The sequence below is a fragment of the Bos grunniens genome, chromosome 15 (genome assembly GCF_055505025.1).
Source record: "Bos grunniens cultivar Pamir isolate PY7600 chromosome 15, Bosgru_T2T1.0, whole genome shotgun sequence".
NCBI lineage: Eukaryota > Metazoa > Chordata > Mammalia > Artiodactyla > Bovidae > Bos > Bos grunniens.
The window spans coordinates 62,411,166-62,429,305 of NC_141179.1; the positions used below are offsets into that span (position 1 = coordinate 62,411,166).

Here is an 18,140-nt window from a genome sequence, read left to right on the forward strand (position 1 = left end):
TACCATAAACTTCATATATTTTGCATCTACATATTTTTCTCTCCATAATATATTATTATTTTTTGCTGTAAACAAAAAATTATATTTTAAAGAGACTTAAATAAGAAATGAGATCTTTATATTGTCTGTGTGGTTATTATTCCCAGTGCTCTTCATTTTCATCTGATACCAATATTCTTCTGCTTGAAGGAATTCTTTAAACAATGTTTGTTCTCTAGGTCTGCTGGTGATAAATTCTTTCAGTTTCTGACTAATATCTGAATTTTTATTTTGCCTTAATATTTAAAAAATATTAATAATTTCATTGGGAAATGATTTCTATATTGATAGGTTGGTTGTTTTGTTCTTTAAGCTTTTAAAGATATTCTTCCACTGTCTTCTCACTCTTATTGTTACCAACAAGAAATCTGCTGTCATTCTTATCTTTATTCCTTTTGTACGTAATATGCCTTTTCTGTGTACTCTTAAGATTTTTCCCTTTATCACTAATTTTAAGGAATTTGATTATGATTTTTCTTGGTTTCTTTTCTTAGTGTTTCTTATGCTTAAAATCTGTTGAACTTCTTGGATGTGTGGGTTGTAGTTTTCACAAAATTTTGAAATTTTTTGTCCTATATTTTTAGAAGACATCATTTTTTCCAATATTTTTCTGTCCCCTGCTTCTTCCCTTCAGAGACTCTAATTATTCTGAGATTGGGCCATCTGAAGCTTTTCACAACCAACAGTGCTCTGTTCATTTTTCTTCAATCCATATTTTTTCCTCTCTGGTTTTCACTATGAATAGTTTCTTTTGGTATCTAAGTTCACTAAAATTTTCTTCCACAATTTGCAAGAAATTGAGGAATTAGACAAATTCCTAAATTTGTCTAATCTGCTATTAGACAAATTTAGCATATTTTTCAAGTCATACATTGAAGTTTTCATACCTAGAAATTTGATTTGAGTCTTTTCATATGTTCTATGTCTCTATTAACATGTTCAGTCTTTCCTCTAGCTACCTGAATATATGCAATACAATGATAACAACTGTTTTAATGACCTGTGTATTAATTCTATAATCTGTATCATTTCTAGGTCAGTTACAATTGACTGATTCTTCTCTTTATTATAACCTTGGACTAAGTGAGCTGAAGCATCTCTGGCTCCATGTCCCATGGTTTGCACTTGTTATTATTGCAACTTGATGCTTTGTGAGTTTCCAGTTTACAGCATTGATTCTGCCCCAGAAAACTTGTTAGCTACTCCATGTATAGCACCATATCAACCTGGGACTTGCTTTGGGTTTGTTTGCTTCTCCTTGGGAACTATGTGTTTAGGACTCTACCCACACTGGCCAGTTTGTGTGATAGCAAACTACTGTCCCTCTCTTCCTTCTGCTTGGGTGTTTCAATTACTGTACCCTACTCATTCTCTGAGGTATCTTGGTACAGTGAGTGCCAAGTACCACACTTGGCACTCACTGGCAATTGTATGATTGGATTTTGACCTACAGACTATATAGTTTGTGGCTAAGAGTGAGTTATAGATTATAGTTGGTTGACTTTGCATTCCTTCCCAATCACTTAGATATGACCTTGAGTAAGTGATTAAACTCTGTATTTCAATCTCCCAGCTGTAACGATAGTAATGCTACCTACCTTATCAAGTGTTGTTAAGTTTAAATGTAAAAATACAGCATAAATGAATTAAAATAGTGTCTGGCTCAGAATTTGTTTTTGTTGTTGTTAGAGTAAGTGTTACAGCTAGGATTTATACCTTGAAATCTGACTCTGTAGATCATGTTTTTTAACCACTGTGTAATATTCTAATACTTGTTGGACAGTATGCTTTGCATGTTAGAGAAAATTCCCCTTCTATATTTGTGGCTGAGCCAAACTTTCTCTGGTGCCTAAATGCCCTAGTTCTGGCTTTAGCCCTAAGCACATCCTAATTGTCTATCCAGTCAGAGTAGTTGGCTAATAGCTTTCTAAGTCTTGCAATACAATAGGACTTGTTTTTATCAACACTAGGTAAAATCAAAAGACAAATGAAATAGAAAACAGATTTAGGAAACAATATTTCCAAGTGGTTGGAGATAAATCACCTTTCTTCCTTACTGCTAATTTTTTCTTCTAAATCTATTTTTAATTTTATCCTCCAAATCAGAAAAAAAACAAACAAAAATGACACTTTTGGAGCCTTACTAGCCAGAATTTTTTTTGTCTCCTTGATTTTTCCTTCATTGTTCAATATTTCATATTCAGAAGATGGACAAAAGATTAGGAATACACATAACACATTAAATTCTTAAATTAATAACCAAAATAGATACAAAGAAATGAGTTCCAATAATTACAGAGTAAAGCAGCAGCTTGTCTACAACAGATATATACTGAAGGCAACTTTTCAGTTCTAAAAAATATCTAAGACACACTATCTAATTAAGTGGCATGTGTTTTCAAGCTTATTTTAGAAAAATTAATATTGATATTTTGAACACAAATTTAAAACATAGTGAATATTCCATCTAAGCCAGGAAGCATGATAATTTGACTGCTCAGGAATCTTGAAATTAACATTTCTTATTTTCAGGTACACAGCTCATAAACATTACCTTTTTTGTAGGACTAATTTGTATCCTTGTAGTGATGTTCCGTCAGTAGCCTTGACTCTGATTGGATGACCAATAGCTAGACAGCTTTGAGTTACTGCTTGGCTCAGGATCATTCCAGTCTTCCAATGAATAGAGAGGGGGGAGAAAGGTCTAAATAAGTTAAAAGAACCAGAAAATTCAACAATGTGTCACAAATAGTGAGGTCATTATGCCTGGATAAACTCGGATATTAACAGTTGCCGAAAGTGAAACACTACCCACAACTTAGCAGTCAGTGAGCCCTGCTCGGAATCAGTGATCTTCTGTTGGACAAGGGTGGCATTTTACAGTTCAGTGCAAAATAAAACAGACCCTGATATCTTCATTTATCCTTTTTTTCTGTGCATATTTCACAGTGTAGTGATTTGGGGTCCATTACGTGTCACTTGTTATAGTTATAACTACAGAGCTTACTAGAAATATGTATGCACAGAAAAAATAAATAAATAAAGGCAGTGAACTGAAAAGACTGAAACAAATCCTTAACCTCTGGTACCAATTTAAAGTTTTATTCTGGCTCTAAGTACCATGGGTTAAACATTTTAAGGTGGTTTATGAACTACTTTCATTTTAAATGTTACGATTCTCTGATAAGGAAGTTGATTGAGAACATTGCTTGAATGAACATTCAACAATTTTCTTACTTAGTAAATCGACACATTTTAAATAAGTGACAGCCATTGAGGAATTTATTTACACATATTGAGGATTTATGGCATAGAAACTTGTCTGTTTTAACAGGTAAACTAATTTATTTTGGGGAAAAAAAAGGATAGAACTTTAAATCTTAGAAGATTTTCAAAATTGTTTTCCTTTTAACATGCAACTTTTATTTCTCATGGTTTTGTTGTGTGAGAAAAAACTACACAATGACTTAGGGAAAAAAAGTATTTTTGTAAATTTTTGTTCTAATTAGCACTGAATGGAATCCTCATTTGAACATGTTTGTCTATAGAGAAAGGGAACTCCTTGGGGTCAGGAAAAAGAATCACTTTTAAGCACTTTCTGTATACCAGATAGTATGCTTCAACTTCAAACATATTTTCTCAATCGCCATAGCCACCGTGCTAGACAAATGGGACTAATGTCATTTTATATATAAGAAAACTGTGGGTCAGTGCAACTAAGTAACTTTCCCAAGGTCACAGAAATGATTCTAATTGTGACCTGTCTAACTCCAAAACTCATACTCTTTGCAGCAAGCATTTAAATTCTTTCAGGAAAATTTTTAGATAAGTACAAGATTTTTGATATCATGAAATTCTAGAAACAGATGCCACAGAATCCAACTGGTCCAACTCTGTTACCAGAAGACTAAAGCCCAGATATGGTATGTGACTTACTTGAGGTCACACTGGTATTCAGTGATCGTGCTAAAACTAAAATATTTCCATCCATGCTCAAAAATTGGTCAGATATAGAGAAGTATTTTATATTGAAATGCAGTAAAATGGCATAAGTTTTGAAGATAGACAGACCAAGAATCTTTCCTCTATCACCTACTGGCCTCAGTTTTTCAGCTGTATAATGAAAATTTGCATAATTTTTATGAGATTAAATGAGATAATAAATGTGTATACAATGTTTAACATATTTTAACAAAATGGCAATATTATTTCTAGATCAGAAATAAAATACAACATATTAATAAAAAGGACTAGTAGTTAAGAGAGTCTCCAGATTGGAAGCAGATTTAAGAAATATATAATCTCATTCTGCCTTTGTCAATGAAGTGGATAATATTTTTTAGTATCTTTGTGTCTCACTCTAATTTTTGGTTTTAGCTCTCTGAAAAGCAAAATTAATAGTTAAGAGTAATTCAAAATTTCATTTGACAAAATAATTTCAATCTCTCCTACCCCCTAAACTAAGTAGCAACATACTTGCCTGAGTGACTCTGCACTCATTGAAAGAGAAGTCGCTCAGTCGTGTCTTACTCTTTGCGACTCCATGGACTGTAGCCCACCAGGCTCCTCAGTCCATGGAATTCTCCAGGCAAGAGTACTGGAGTGGGTTGCCATTTCCTTCTCCATGGAACTGCTAGGAAGAAGCAAAAATAGTCTACAGGGAGGAGACAAAGGGAGGCAGGACAAGGGTAGAAACAAGCTGCATCATCTCTTTCCAGTCATAAATATTTGGTGGCAATCATAAAATGTATTTCAATAGTAAAAGGGAAGGGGAGAGCAATTATATATTCTCAACTTAAATCTGATTCAATAATGTAAAAATAAAGTTTAAAAAAATAATGCCAAGACACAGGTTTTGTGTTAGGCATTGTTCACATTTTATACTCAGCGATTTCTTTTAAAACTAAGAGTTTTAAAATTAAAACTAAAACTAGAGTATGGTCTTACTCTATCACTATATCGTACTGATTGACCAGGCTCTGTGACCCTCAACAATAAAGACTAAGGAGTGGAAGCAAATGATATTCAGACAAATCTCCTGAAAATGGTGAGTCTGTGGACTATAGCAAAGCTCTACGCTAGTTTAAATAACATTCTGGAGTACTACCTACTCAGCCCATCTAAAAGTGAGTCCTCTCCACTAGACAAAGAGGAGATCACAGATTCACAGCAGTCAACAACTGCAGCGCTTTCAGTTGCAAGTTTACATGAGGGACAGTGTCAGGAAATGGAGCAGCAAAGTGAGCCTGTGAGCCCAGGAAGTGACAAGAGAGAGCAGATATTCGTGGATACCTTTGTGATCAGCCATAGGGTTGATGGCCTTATCTGGCTCCCACTGCTCTCTTTACTGCTTGAGAAACTCCACTTTATGACGGAAACAGAGGCATGAAGGACAATATTGGGGTCCACCTATACCATGAAAAGAAACAGGTTTTTAACTTATAGCTGAAAGTCAAACTTCCTCAGCACAGTTACCCAAAATAGATTAATCTTGAACATGTTCGTCATTGAGAAGGTCTCTTTTGAAACAGTACTGCCCAATCCCACTTACTCAATTAAATTAATATTTGTTGAACACCAGCTCTGATACAAAAGGCCGTGGACTGTGTGATATGGAATATTATAAAGTGTTTTCCTGCCCTAAATAAATTTACATACATAGAGACAATAACACACACACGGGCACACATGCACACACGTGCACAATTTCATGTTAAGCTCCATTTGGATGATTAAATACTGCTATAGGATGCAACGGAGAAGGCAAGGGCACCCCACTCCAGTACTCTTGCCTGGAAAATCCCACGGATGGAGGAGCCTTGTAGGCTGCAGTCCATGGGGTTGCTAGGAATCAGACACGACTGAGTGACTTCACTTTCACTTTTCACTTTCATGCATTGGAGAAGGAAATGGCAACCCACTCCAGTGTTCTTGCCTTGAGAATCCCAGGGACGGCGGAGCCTGATGGGCTGCCGTCTATGGGGTCGAACAGAGTCGGACACGACTGAAGCGACTTAGCAGCAGCATAGGATGCAAAGAACGGTAGCCTCATTTCTACAGGAGCAAGAAAAAGTGAAACATCTTGAAAGAGGTAACATCTGGACCAGGTCTTGAAGGATGGAAGCAGTTTGACAAGAATAATGAAGGAAAAAAAGCATTCCAAGCAAAAGCAATTAGTATAATCAATATCTTAGGATTTAACGGAAGACTCAAAAGTTAAATTTGGCCAAACTTAGAAGGGGTCAAGTGTAATGCTATGGAACTAGCTGTCAGTGGGGTTTTCTAGGAGGAGTGACTATAACAGAAGATTTTACAAAGGTTGATCTGGCAAATGCAAACATAATGGATTGCAATAAGAAGAGATCAAAGGCAAGAACAGTTGAGAGTTTGTGCAACTTCTTAAGAATTAAGGGATAGGAGCAGCGCTAGTGATAAAGAACCCGCCTGCCAATGCAGGAGACGTAAGAGATGTGGATTAGATTCCTGGCTTGGGAAGATCCCTGCAGAAGGAAATGGCAACCCACTCCAGTATTTTTGCCTAGAGAATCTCATGGACATGGAAGCCTGGTGGGCTGCAGTCCATGGGGTCGAAAAGAGACAAACACGACGGAAGCGATTAGCATGTTGAGATTTCAGTGATTGTTGCCGGAACGGATGGGAGAGGGTCAACTGGGGAGACACTGCCTCTGTGTCCCATGTGTTTATAAGACGACAAACACCAAAAGTATTGTGCACCTTCTAACATTTCTCACTTAGACTTGATTATCAGTTTAAATGAACAGTCATTCGTGTCATCTGTCACAATTCTACTTCTTCATATTTGTTGCTGCTGTTGTTCAGTCACTCAGTCCTGTTCGTCTCTGTGAGACCCCACAGACTGCAGCACACCAGGTTTTCCTGTCTTTCACCATCTCCCGGAGCTTGCTCAAACTCATGTCCATTGAGTCACTGATGCCATGCAATCATCTCATCCTCTGTTGTCCCCTTCTCCTCCTGCCTTCAATCTTTCCCAGCATCAGGGTCTTTTCCGATGAGTCAGTTCATCGCATCAGGTGGCCAAAGTACTGGAGCTTCAGCTTCAGCATTAGCCCATTCAATGAATATTCAGGACTGATTTTCTTTAGGATTGACTGGTCTGACCTCCTTGCAGTCCAAAAAACTCTCAGGAGTCTTCTCCAACATCACAGTTCAAAAACATCAATTCTTTGGTGCTCAGTCTTCTTCATGGTCCAACTCTCATATCCATATATGACTACTGGAAAAACCATAGCTTTGATTATATGGACCTTTGTCAGCAAAGTAATGTCTCTGCTTTTTTGTTGTTGTTGTTGTTGTTATTTATTTATTTTATTTTATTTTTTAACTTTACAATATTGTATTGGTTTTGCCATATATCAACATAAATCCGCCACAGGTATACACATGTTCCCCATCCTGAACCCTCCTCCCTCCTTCCTCCCCGTACCATCCCTCTGGGTCGTCCCAGTGCACCAGCCCCAAGCATCCAGTATCGTGCATCGAACCTGGACATTGAAAAGAATACATTTGAATCAGTTCTAATGAGGTGGATGAAACTGGAGCCTATTATACAGAGTGAAGTAAGCCAGAAAGAAAAACACCAATACAATATGTCTCTGCTTTTTAATATGCTGTCTAGATTAGTCATAGCTTTTCTTCCAAGGAGCAAGCATCTTTTAATTACATGGCTGAGTCACCATCTGCAGTGATTTTGGAGCCCAAGAAAATAAAGTTTGTTTCCCTATCTATTTTCCATGAAGTGATGGGACCAAAGGCCATGATCTTAGTTTTTTGAATGTTGAGTTTTAAATTAGCTTTTTCATTCTCCTCTTTCACTTTTAGTTAGAAGCTCTTTATTTCCACTTTACTTCCTGCCATAAGGGTGGTGTCATCTGCATATCTGAGCTTATTGATGTTTATCCCAGCAATCTTGATTCCAGCTTGTGCTTCATCCAGTCCAGCATTTCACATGACATACTATGCATATAAGTTAGATAAGCAGGGTGACAATATACAGCCTTGACGTACTCTTTTACCAATTTTGAACCAGTCTGTTGTTCCATGTTCCATATCTTGTTCTAACTGTTGCTTCTTGACCTGCATACAGATTTCTCAGGAGGCAGATAAGGTGATCTAGTATTCCCAACTCTAAGAATTTCCCACAGTTTGTTGTGATCCACACAGTCAAATGCTTCAGTGTAGTCAATGAAGCAGAAGTAGATATTTTTCTGGCATCCTCTTACTTTTTCTATGATCCAGTGGATGTCGGCAATTTGATCTCTGGTTCCTCTGCCTTTTCTAAAACCAGCTTGAACATCTGGAAGTTCTTGGTTCACGTACTGTTGAAGCACAGCTAGGAGAATATTTAGCATTACTTTGCTAGCATGTGAGATGAGTGCAATTGTGTGGTAGTTTGAACATTCTTTGGCCTTGCCTTTCTTTGGGATTGGAATGAAAACTGACCTTTTCCAGTCCTGTGGCCACTGCTGAGTTTTCCAAAATTTCTGGCATATTGAATGCAGTACTTTCACAGCATCATCTTTTAGGATCTGAAATAGCTCAACTGGAATCCATCACCTCCACTAGCTTTGTTTGTAGTGATTCCTAAGGCCCACTTGACTTTGGACTCCAGGATGTCTGGCTCTAGGTGAGTGATCACACCATCGTGGTTATCTGGGTCATGAAGATCTTTTTTGTATAGTTCTTCTGTGTATTCTTGCCACCTCTTCTTAATATCTTCTGCTTCTGTTAGGTCCATACCATTTCTGTCCTTTTTTGTGCCCATCTTTCCATGAAATGTTCCCTTGGTATCTCTATTTTCTTGAAGAGATCTCTAGTCTTTCCCATTCTATTGTTTTCCTCTATTTCTTTGCATTGTTCACTTAGGAAGGCTTTCTTATCTCTTCTTTCTATTCTTTGGAATTCTGCATTCAGATGCAGATCTTTCCTTTTCTCCTTTGCCTTTTCTCATTCTCCTTCATATTTAATAAACTTTACCTCCTACCTATATAATCACTTTCCCTGAAAAAGCATGCTAACTTTAAGTACTAATATTTATTTGTATGGGATTATGAGAATATATCAACTTATGCTTTAAACTTAGTAAATAATATTGCTTCAGTAACAATTTAAATAATTTTCTAATATTGAAATGTCTAACTCTTTGCTAACACTAGATTTTGAGTAGCAAATGTTTTTTTAAAAAACAAAAGTTAAATGATAATTTAAAAGGTGATGTTTTACAAGTGTGAACAGGCAATAACAAAAGGGTATGACTAATACATTTGATAATTATTCTATGATGGACGAAAATGTCATATGACTCATATACATGAAAATAAAAATTTAAAAATATAGTAACCCCATCACATAAGTAGATTTGACTTAGAGTTCTTTGACGATTTATTCCCCAGTTAGCCAGTAGTGACTGAATTCTAGATGGGAATTTCTCACAGTTTCTGAACATTGATAAACTATGTTCTACTAATCCACTCCCCACAGGACTCAGCATTTAAAGTAGCACGCTTAGTCAACCTCCTAACTCCAAGTTGCCATCACACTCAGAACTCTCCTTTGCAATTGGGAAGAAGATTGTTTTGACTGGAATTAGTCAGACAGAAGAACCGTACTGCCAACTGCTTCTTTGTACAGCACCTGCTGTCAGTGCCTAAATTCTTGTTATCTGCACAACATGGTTTAATCTTTTAACAGTTGGTTTATTGGTGAAGAGTGAAGGGGTCCTTTGTGTCTGTCTTGGGTTGGCACCCAGTATTAACACCATGCTGTTCTCTAAGAGATATTTTGATGGACGGTTCCCAAGTGATTCTACATAGACCAGACAGAGCCAGGCCCACTAACTCAGCTTCATTTAATGTTATTTAAAAAAAAAAGTCCTGCCAATTCGGGGTTCTAATACACTTAAAATTGACAATGGCCATTAAATTCTCTTCATGATGTCACCTACTTTTTCCTTTTTAATTTAATCTGATAGCTTAGCTTTAGACGAAATGTTTAGGAAGGTGGGGGAGACAGATTTTGAAATTCAGAAAGTGCTCTGACAACCTACAACATAATATGCCATATGTGTCTCTGATGTGTGTGTGTGTGTGTGTGAGTGTGTACATGTGCACAAGTGCATGCGTGAGCATGTGTATAATAGCACTGATGCTGACACAGGTCTCCAAATATATACCATAACATGTGTAATTAGAAAACCTTTTAAAGTCTTGTTGAGAATCAAAAAAAAAAAAAAAGAAATTTTCTTTTATTCTTTTGAATACCTACAAACATAGCTTCCCTTAAGTGACCATTATGATTTTGCTTTTCTGAATAAACTGTGCTGATACAGATGATGCCAGTGATAAAAAATGAGGCATATATGTACTGGGCCAGTTAAAATTTCTTGTTTAATTTTCTTTCCCCAAACTACCAATGAAAGTGGAGTACACTTCAAAATTCCTGTGCAATTTCAAAGTAATAAGGTCTCTTCCTGCAGATCTACTGAGGAACAAGTGTAAGACGATGAAATTTTTTGTGAAAAAGGGAGCTCATAGGCCACAACCTTCATTCTAAAAATATTTTTATTCTAGATAGAATTTTATAAGATTTTTTCCTTTTGATAGTTATTTTAGGACCAAGTTGGGGGCTCAGATGGTAAAGAATCTGCCTGCAATGCAGGAGACCTGGGTTTGATTCCTGGGTTGGGAAGATCCCCTGGAGGAGGAAACAGCAACCCACTCCAGTATTCTTACCAGGACAATCGTATGGACAGAGAATCCTAGCAGGCTACAGTCCAAGGAGTTGCAGAGTTGGACATGACTGAGTGACTAACACTTTAACATTAAATAATTTACTATACAAATTAAAATCACACCTACAAAAAATGTTCTAAAATCTCTTTCCTCATCCCCTTGATATTCATACTTATTGTTTTCATTCTCTAAATCTATAAACTGATCAATCCACCTACCTCTAAGACCAAGAACTAGAAAAACTGAAAAGCAGAAATATTAGTGAGCTCATAATTATGCTGTGGTATTGGAGAAGACTCTTGAGAGTCCCTTAGACTGCAAGGAGATTAAACCAGTCAATCTTAAAGGAAATCAACGTTGAATATACACTGGAAGGACTGATGCTGAAGCTGAAGCTCCAGTACTTTGGCCACCTGATGTGAAGAGCCAACTCATCTGAAAAGACCCTGTTGCTGGGAAAGATTGAAGGCAGGAGGAGAAGGGGGTGACAGAGGATGAGATGGTTGGATAGCATCATCGACTCAATGAACATGAGTTTGAGCAAACTCCAGGAGATAGTAAAAGACAGGGAAGCCTGGCTTGCTGCAGTCCATGGGGTTGTAAAGAGTTGGACATGACTGAGCAATGGAACAACAACATAATTATGAAACTGAACAACCAAAATATCTAGTATTTAGGTGTGCAGTCCTCAATAGATTCCAGCTATAGGTCTAAAAATAAGGAAGGGATTTGGAATTTCATTAAAAGTCCAGTATCCCATTCTAAGGGCAATAAATTCAAAATTGAGATTAAAAATTGCATTTTCTCCAGTATAAATTATCTGAAAAAATATTATTTATTGATGACTTGCTCTCCAAAGAAATAGGACAGTAAAGAATTGTCTACCTTTTCCTAGCCTCTTTTTTGACATATAGAATAATATATTCTTCTGGCATCCATGATTGTTGAATTTACAAGTAAACTTATAATCAACATGCCATAATTCTAAAATCATAACTTGGTGTTTTGCTTACTGTTTCTATACTAGTAATTGTTTCTAATGTTCTGCTGATGTCTGATCATACCAAAAGGCTAGGATCAAAATCAGTTTCCTTGTCTTTTTGACAGAATATGCTGCTGCTGCTAAGTCGTTTCAGTCGTGTCCGACTCTGTGCAACCCCACAGACGGCGGCCCACCAGGCTCCCCCATCCCTGGGATTCTCCAGGCAAGAACACTGGAGTGGGTTGCCATTTCCTTCTCCATTGACAGAATATAAGACCTGCCAAATGCTGGAGTGTATTTTTCTGCTATGTTTTCCCATAAATAAGCTATTCTTCTCAGGAATATTTTTTTTATTAACTACCATGAAGTTTGTATCTCATCCATTTCATGGAAACATATAAGTATATTGCCCTTAAACTAGTGCAATCAAAAAGTGTTGCCAACTTAAGTAACAATAGAACTGTTGAAAGATGTTTTCACCGGAATTCTCCATGTGTAGTAGATTTCAAATCTTTTTTTGAAATGGATAAAAGAGCAACAGGTTGTAATTGTCAGCATTATATCTGCCTTCCACATTACTAATAGGGATTACATGTTCCAAATTTTTCTCTGTAGGAAAGGTTTTACTTGTCAATACGAGATTTAAAAGAACAGTCGGGGTTGGGCACTGATACCTCTATCTCAAGCCAATTTGAAAACGTATGCAGCAAGAGTATCGGCTTTTGCCTCCCTCCTCTCTATCCCTGTTGTAATCCTCTTAGTGTCCTCCTTTACTGTGATGAGCATCAAGATTCTACAATAAAATGCCCTCTAGATACCCATGACCTCTGCCTGAATCTCTCTTAAAAGTGCTCCTTTTCAAGTTATTAAATTGCTATTTCCAATGCACTGATCACCTCTGTATATAACTGGAGACATTTTTCTGAAAGGATTTCAAAGGTTTCACAGCTAAGGGAAACTTTCTTTGAAAGTGTCTCTTTACTATCCAGTTTATCACTATTTTGACTGAGCTGAAATTTTATTCAAAACCAATTTCTTCTTCTAAAAATACAGTAGTGTACAAACTTGCAGGATGAGGTCTTTTCTCACTTTCACTAAATCATTAGAACAAATTAATAGTGATAAAATAACTATTGGTTTTTATTTTCTCATTTTTCAACATTACAAAATATAGTTTTCTTTCAAAGTTCTACTTGGGTTTAAAATCAAAGAGAGAGGCCTTTCTAGTTCTTTTCCTCTGACATTTCCTCTTCACTATCCTTTTTTTCCCCCTCAGGTTTGACCTGGTTTCTATTGAATGAGTTAATTAACTAGAGAAATCAGTTCCACTCAGCTAACTCTGAGCACCTAGATACTATAGCAGAGACAAGAATGATCAGAATGCTCTTTGGTTCTAAAAATTTCTAATCTGCAAGGCAGGGGTAGGAGGATAAGATAAAGATCTCCCAAGATATCTTCCTAACACAGGATCAAATCACATCTGCCTCTGCTTGAATGTTTCCAATGGCTCTGTATTTTCTACAGAACAACATCCATTTGAATGAAGATCCTTTATGATATGATACCAATAATCTCAGTGGAATCTACCATTTTGTTCTACTCTAATGTGAGCTAAAATATGCCCAAACTTGGAACAATGATTGACTTCAAATCATCAAAAAATGTTGCAAGAGGAACAGAACAGAGTCAGTGTCATTATAAAGGGTATAGAATGGATGCAGCAGGGGTATCAAGGTCAGAAACATCATATCTGGTTTGGGGGTGGGGTTGCGGTAAAGAAAGATTTTATGAAGCAGGCACAAATCAGATAAGGCTAGAATGATGGGCAGGATTTCAATAAGCATCAGTTGAATGCCAACTATATGCCAGTACCATGCTAGGATATGGCATAAGGGTGTCAGAGAAGGTGGGGGTTGGTGACAAAGAAAGAAAGGTTGAATTCCAGGCAGAGGGATTCATGTGGGCATAATAACAGAAATCATGGACTCAGAAAACAACAAATGAACAATTTAGCTTGGCTAACACACAAAGAACATATTAGAGAATAGTGAGCCTTAAAAGAGATTATGGCTAAATTTAAAAAATCATTCATGAAAACGTATTGTGTACCTGCTCTATATCCAAGACTTTGTTCCAGCACTCATGAACGCATAGATGAGTAAGACATAAAATCTGTATCCAAAGAATTATCAGTTTAGTGGAAGAGAAAGACACAAAAGCAAGTGCCTTTACCAAAACACAAACTCTAAGAACAATTTTCAAAGTGTGAAAAGGAGTTCTGGGGTCACAAAATATAACTTGAAGTTAAATTTCTCTGGAGGATCTGAGAAGGCTTCATGGATAAAGAAGAAATTGAAGAAAGCCTTAAAAAGTAAATAGTAATGGAGGGATTGTATCCTAGCAAAGAACAACACATGGAATGGCACAAATAAACCGAAGTGTAAATCATGTAGGGGACTCCGTTTATTAGCTCCGACTGTACGGTCAGGTACACAAAGATCAAGAAACGGAGAGGATTGAAAAGACAAAGTGGGGGAAGACTGGAGATGAATCATGGAGATCAATGAAGGCCAGATGATGATATGAATAATAGGCAATGGTTAGGTATATAAGTTTTTGAGAAAATAAAGCTACAGCAAAAAAAAAAAAAAAGCTAAAAAAGAATGCCAACAGGATCAGAGAACTATGGCAAATAAACCTTAATGTCACTGAATATAAAATACAAAATGCATTAATTCTTAGGACACCATTCAACTTACATTTATTTTCTAAATTTGCTCAGAAACAGGACTAGAAATAATTGTTTATTTTACTCTAGCTTTACAATTATACAATTTAGCTTCACATATACCTTGAAACAACTAACGTTTTTGGTATAAATTTTGACATAAAAGACTGAATGAGCAACATGGAGAAATTGAAAAACAGCAGGTTGGGACAATGTGTCTTTTGCATTATCTCTCACAAAGAAAGGGCCCAAACTAGTTAACAAGAAGCCCTGCTTTCTCTGAGCGTCTCTGTCTCTGTGGGTACTTTTTGGTTTTGATTTCACGAATTCAATGGCAACCCACTCCAGTACTCTTGCCTGGAAAATCCCATGGGCAGAGGAGCCTGGTAGGCTGCAGTCCATGGGGTCGCTAAGAGTTGGACACGACTGAGCAACTTCACTTTCACTTTTCACTTTCACGCATTGGAGAAGGAAATGGCAACCTACTCCAGTGTTCTTGCCTGGAGAATCCCAGGGACAGGGGAGCCTGCTGGGCTGCCGTCTGTGGGGTCGCACAGAGTCGGACACGACTGGAGCGACTTAGCAGCAGCAGCAGTATGCAGCTGAAATGAACAACCCTACGTAACTCAACCAACTGAGAAAAAGAAAAGAGTTACTCCTTCTTTAGAGACAGGAGTAATTAATAATAATTAATTACAAATAATTATAAAATGTGTTTCATAGCTCACAGGCAGAAAAAATTCTTTACTGAAAGATAAATTTCTAAAGTAAATTAATGAAGAGACCTTCTGGATTGTGTTATAAGTACAGCTTTCTGAAGAACTTGTGCTACTTAGATACATTGACCCATAGAAAATATAGATCAGATTCTAGAGTATAAAGATATGAGCCATCTTAAAGAATTTCTTAAACAAATGCAACTTATTAATGTAGTTGGTATAAAGAAAATATGCTGAACAATTATACTTAAATGATGTAATACAAGTAGAATATTTCTTAGGTAGAAATGATACATATTGGTACAGTTTTTTTTCTTCTTCCTGTTCTTTTTCAAACTCTTTTCCCATTCAGGTTATTACAGAACATTGAGCAGAGTTCCCTGTACTATACAGTATGTCTTTGTTGGTCACTTATTTTAAATATAGCAGTGTATACATGTCGATGTCAAACTCCCACCTTACCCCTTCCTCTAACCCTTCTCAATATTGGTTCAGTTTCAAAGTGCTTAAGTAACGGGGTGGCACTAGTGGTAAATAAAGAACCTGCCTGCCAATGCAGAAGAACATAAGAGACACAGGTTCAATCCGTGGGTTGGGAAGATCCCCTGGAGGAGGGCATGGCCTCCCATTCCAGTAATCTTGCCTGGAGAATCCCATGGACAGAGGAGCCTGGTGGGCTACAGTCCATGGGGTCTCAAAGATTCAGACAGGACTGAAGCGACTTCACATGCATGCACGCAGAGCATAATACTTGCCCCTAACATTTGTAAAATAATTTACAGTTTTCCAAAATTTCAAAAATATCTACCCAGTCACCACGTATTGACTGAGTGTCCAATACATAAAATATTCTTATCAAGAACAACAAATAATTCTGACCTTGTTCTGTAGGAAACTGTTCTCCATGTCCACCTTTTCAAATTGATCAGGTACCTGTTGACTGGTGTCACTGAAGTTATTTGGAAATCCCTCACAAATGTCCCAACTAAGAAAACAAAATATGTAATTGTTCTTATTAGAATAAAATGAGTTTTAGCACTCTTTAACCTATTAGTATGATAATTTATACATCTTACTCTTCTAGTGAGAGAAAAACCAATGTATAGTCTATAATCTTTCTAAACAGTAATTTATAAAGTATCCTGGTAGCTATAATTGGGAAAAGGAAGGCTTTAAATTTTTTCCTTGCTATTATTTATGATATTGGGGGGACCCAATGCCTAGTTAATTATTAACATAACAAAGAAACAAAAAAATTTTTAATCTTACAGAATCACTCACAGTGGAGATCATCTTCATTGTTAAAGTTATCGTAAATATACTGATCTATAATAATAAAGCATGCTTTTATATTTATAATGTTTGTATACAGAATATTAGCTTGGTATTTTTAAGAGAGCCTTTTAAAAGGCAGCACAGTCTAGAGAGTACATAGATGAATCACAAACTAGAGGGGCTGGCTTCATTCTTAACTCAGCCAAATTACTTATTTTAACAGTGAGTCCATTCTTACCCTAAAGAAAGTTGCGGCTCAACACTGCTATGTTAAGATATACCATACAGCATGCTATTCAACAAAAAGCAGTTCTAGAAATGGTGATGGTAGTTTTCTTTCAATAGTCTGAGAAATATAAGTAAGGGCATGATGACTAAGATCTCAAATGATCCATTTCAGAGTATAGAAAGAAAGTTCAAATGGAATCCAAAAATTAAGTAAATTATCTTCAAACTAGTTCATGTTCAATAAAGGCAGTTTCACATTTTTATATTTAGGGAATCAGATTTAATTTAAATCCATTCATTAAGGCAGTATTCATTGCACTTGAAGAAGTAAAATAAAGAAGCAATACATAAATTAAAAATTAAACTCATAGCTAAAAACCAAAGGGAAAGGCAAATTTAACAGCTTAGAGAAAGATTATTACACATGAAATAAATCTTCTCATAAATGAAAATGCTTTTAATAAAGAGTGTTGAGTTATTTTCTATCCATAAAGAGAAAGAAAACAAGGCAGAACATTATAATCTTGTCTAGAAACTGCAGGCAGCCACTGGGGGATAGAGAAGATCAAAGGGTCTGTCTTTTTAGACATACTTAGCAATAGGTTGTTGGAGAAGGAAATGGCAACCCACTCCAGTATTCTTGCCTGGAGAATCCCAGGGACAGAGGAGCCCGGTGGGCTGCCATCTATAGGGTTGCACAGAGTCGGACACAACTGAAGTGACTTAGCAGCAGCAGCAGCAATAGGTTGACATTAGCTCGACTGACTGACCTCATCAGACTGCTTTTGGTTCTCTAGATCTGTCCTCTATTTCAGCTTTTTCACCACTATATTAAAGAAAGTTGTAACTGGTTAAATTACAAAATATCAAAGTTAGATGGGACTTTACAGATAGGTCACCTAATCCAACATAGTGTCAGCATCGTGGTATCCAATATGGTAGCCACAAGCCACATATGCCTACTTAAATTAAAATTGGTTTAACAAAATTTAAAATTCAGTTTCTCAGTCACACTAGTCATATTTCAAGTGCTCATTGGCCACAAATTCTGATTCCATCATCATAGAAAGTACTACTAGGCAGTGCTAGGTAGTGGTTATCTATCTCAGTTCTTAAGAAAGACAACCTGGGTTAGAATCCTCGCCCAAGTCGTGTGGCTAGGAAAATGCCGTTCTGTGCCTCAGTTTCTGCCTCTATAAAAATGGAGTAATAATAGCCTAATAAGCAATGGCACCCCACTCCAGTACTTTTGCCTGGAAAATCCCACGGACGGAGGAGCCTGGTAGGCTGCAGTCCATGGGGTCGCTAGAGTCAGACAAGACTGAGCGACTTCACTTTCACTTTTCACTTTCATGCATTGGAGAAGGAAATGCATGCCTATGGAGTCACACAGAGTCGGA

At 36.8% G+C, this 18,140-nt stretch overlaps 1 protein-coding gene across 6 annotated transcripts in view; it reads right to left on the minus strand.

Moving 5' to 3' along the window:
* The window catches only part of DCDC1 (doublecortin domain containing 1), a 472,274-nt gene that overhangs the window by 202,841 nt on the left and 251,293 nt on the right, over positions 1-18,140 (minus strand). For all 6 annotated transcript variants that reach the window (XM_086340929.1, XM_086340926.1, XM_086340925.1 and 3 more), the window contains 3 exons: positions 16,117-16,222; positions 5,332-5,448; positions 2,594-2,712 (listed from right to left, as the gene is read on the minus strand). In XM_086340929.1, the coding sequence (XP_086197055.1) occupies positions 2,594-2,712; positions 5,332-5,448; positions 16,117-16,222 (342 nt within the window). The remainder of the gene's footprint in view (positions 1-2,593; positions 2,713-5,331; positions 5,449-16,116; positions 16,223-18,140) is intronic.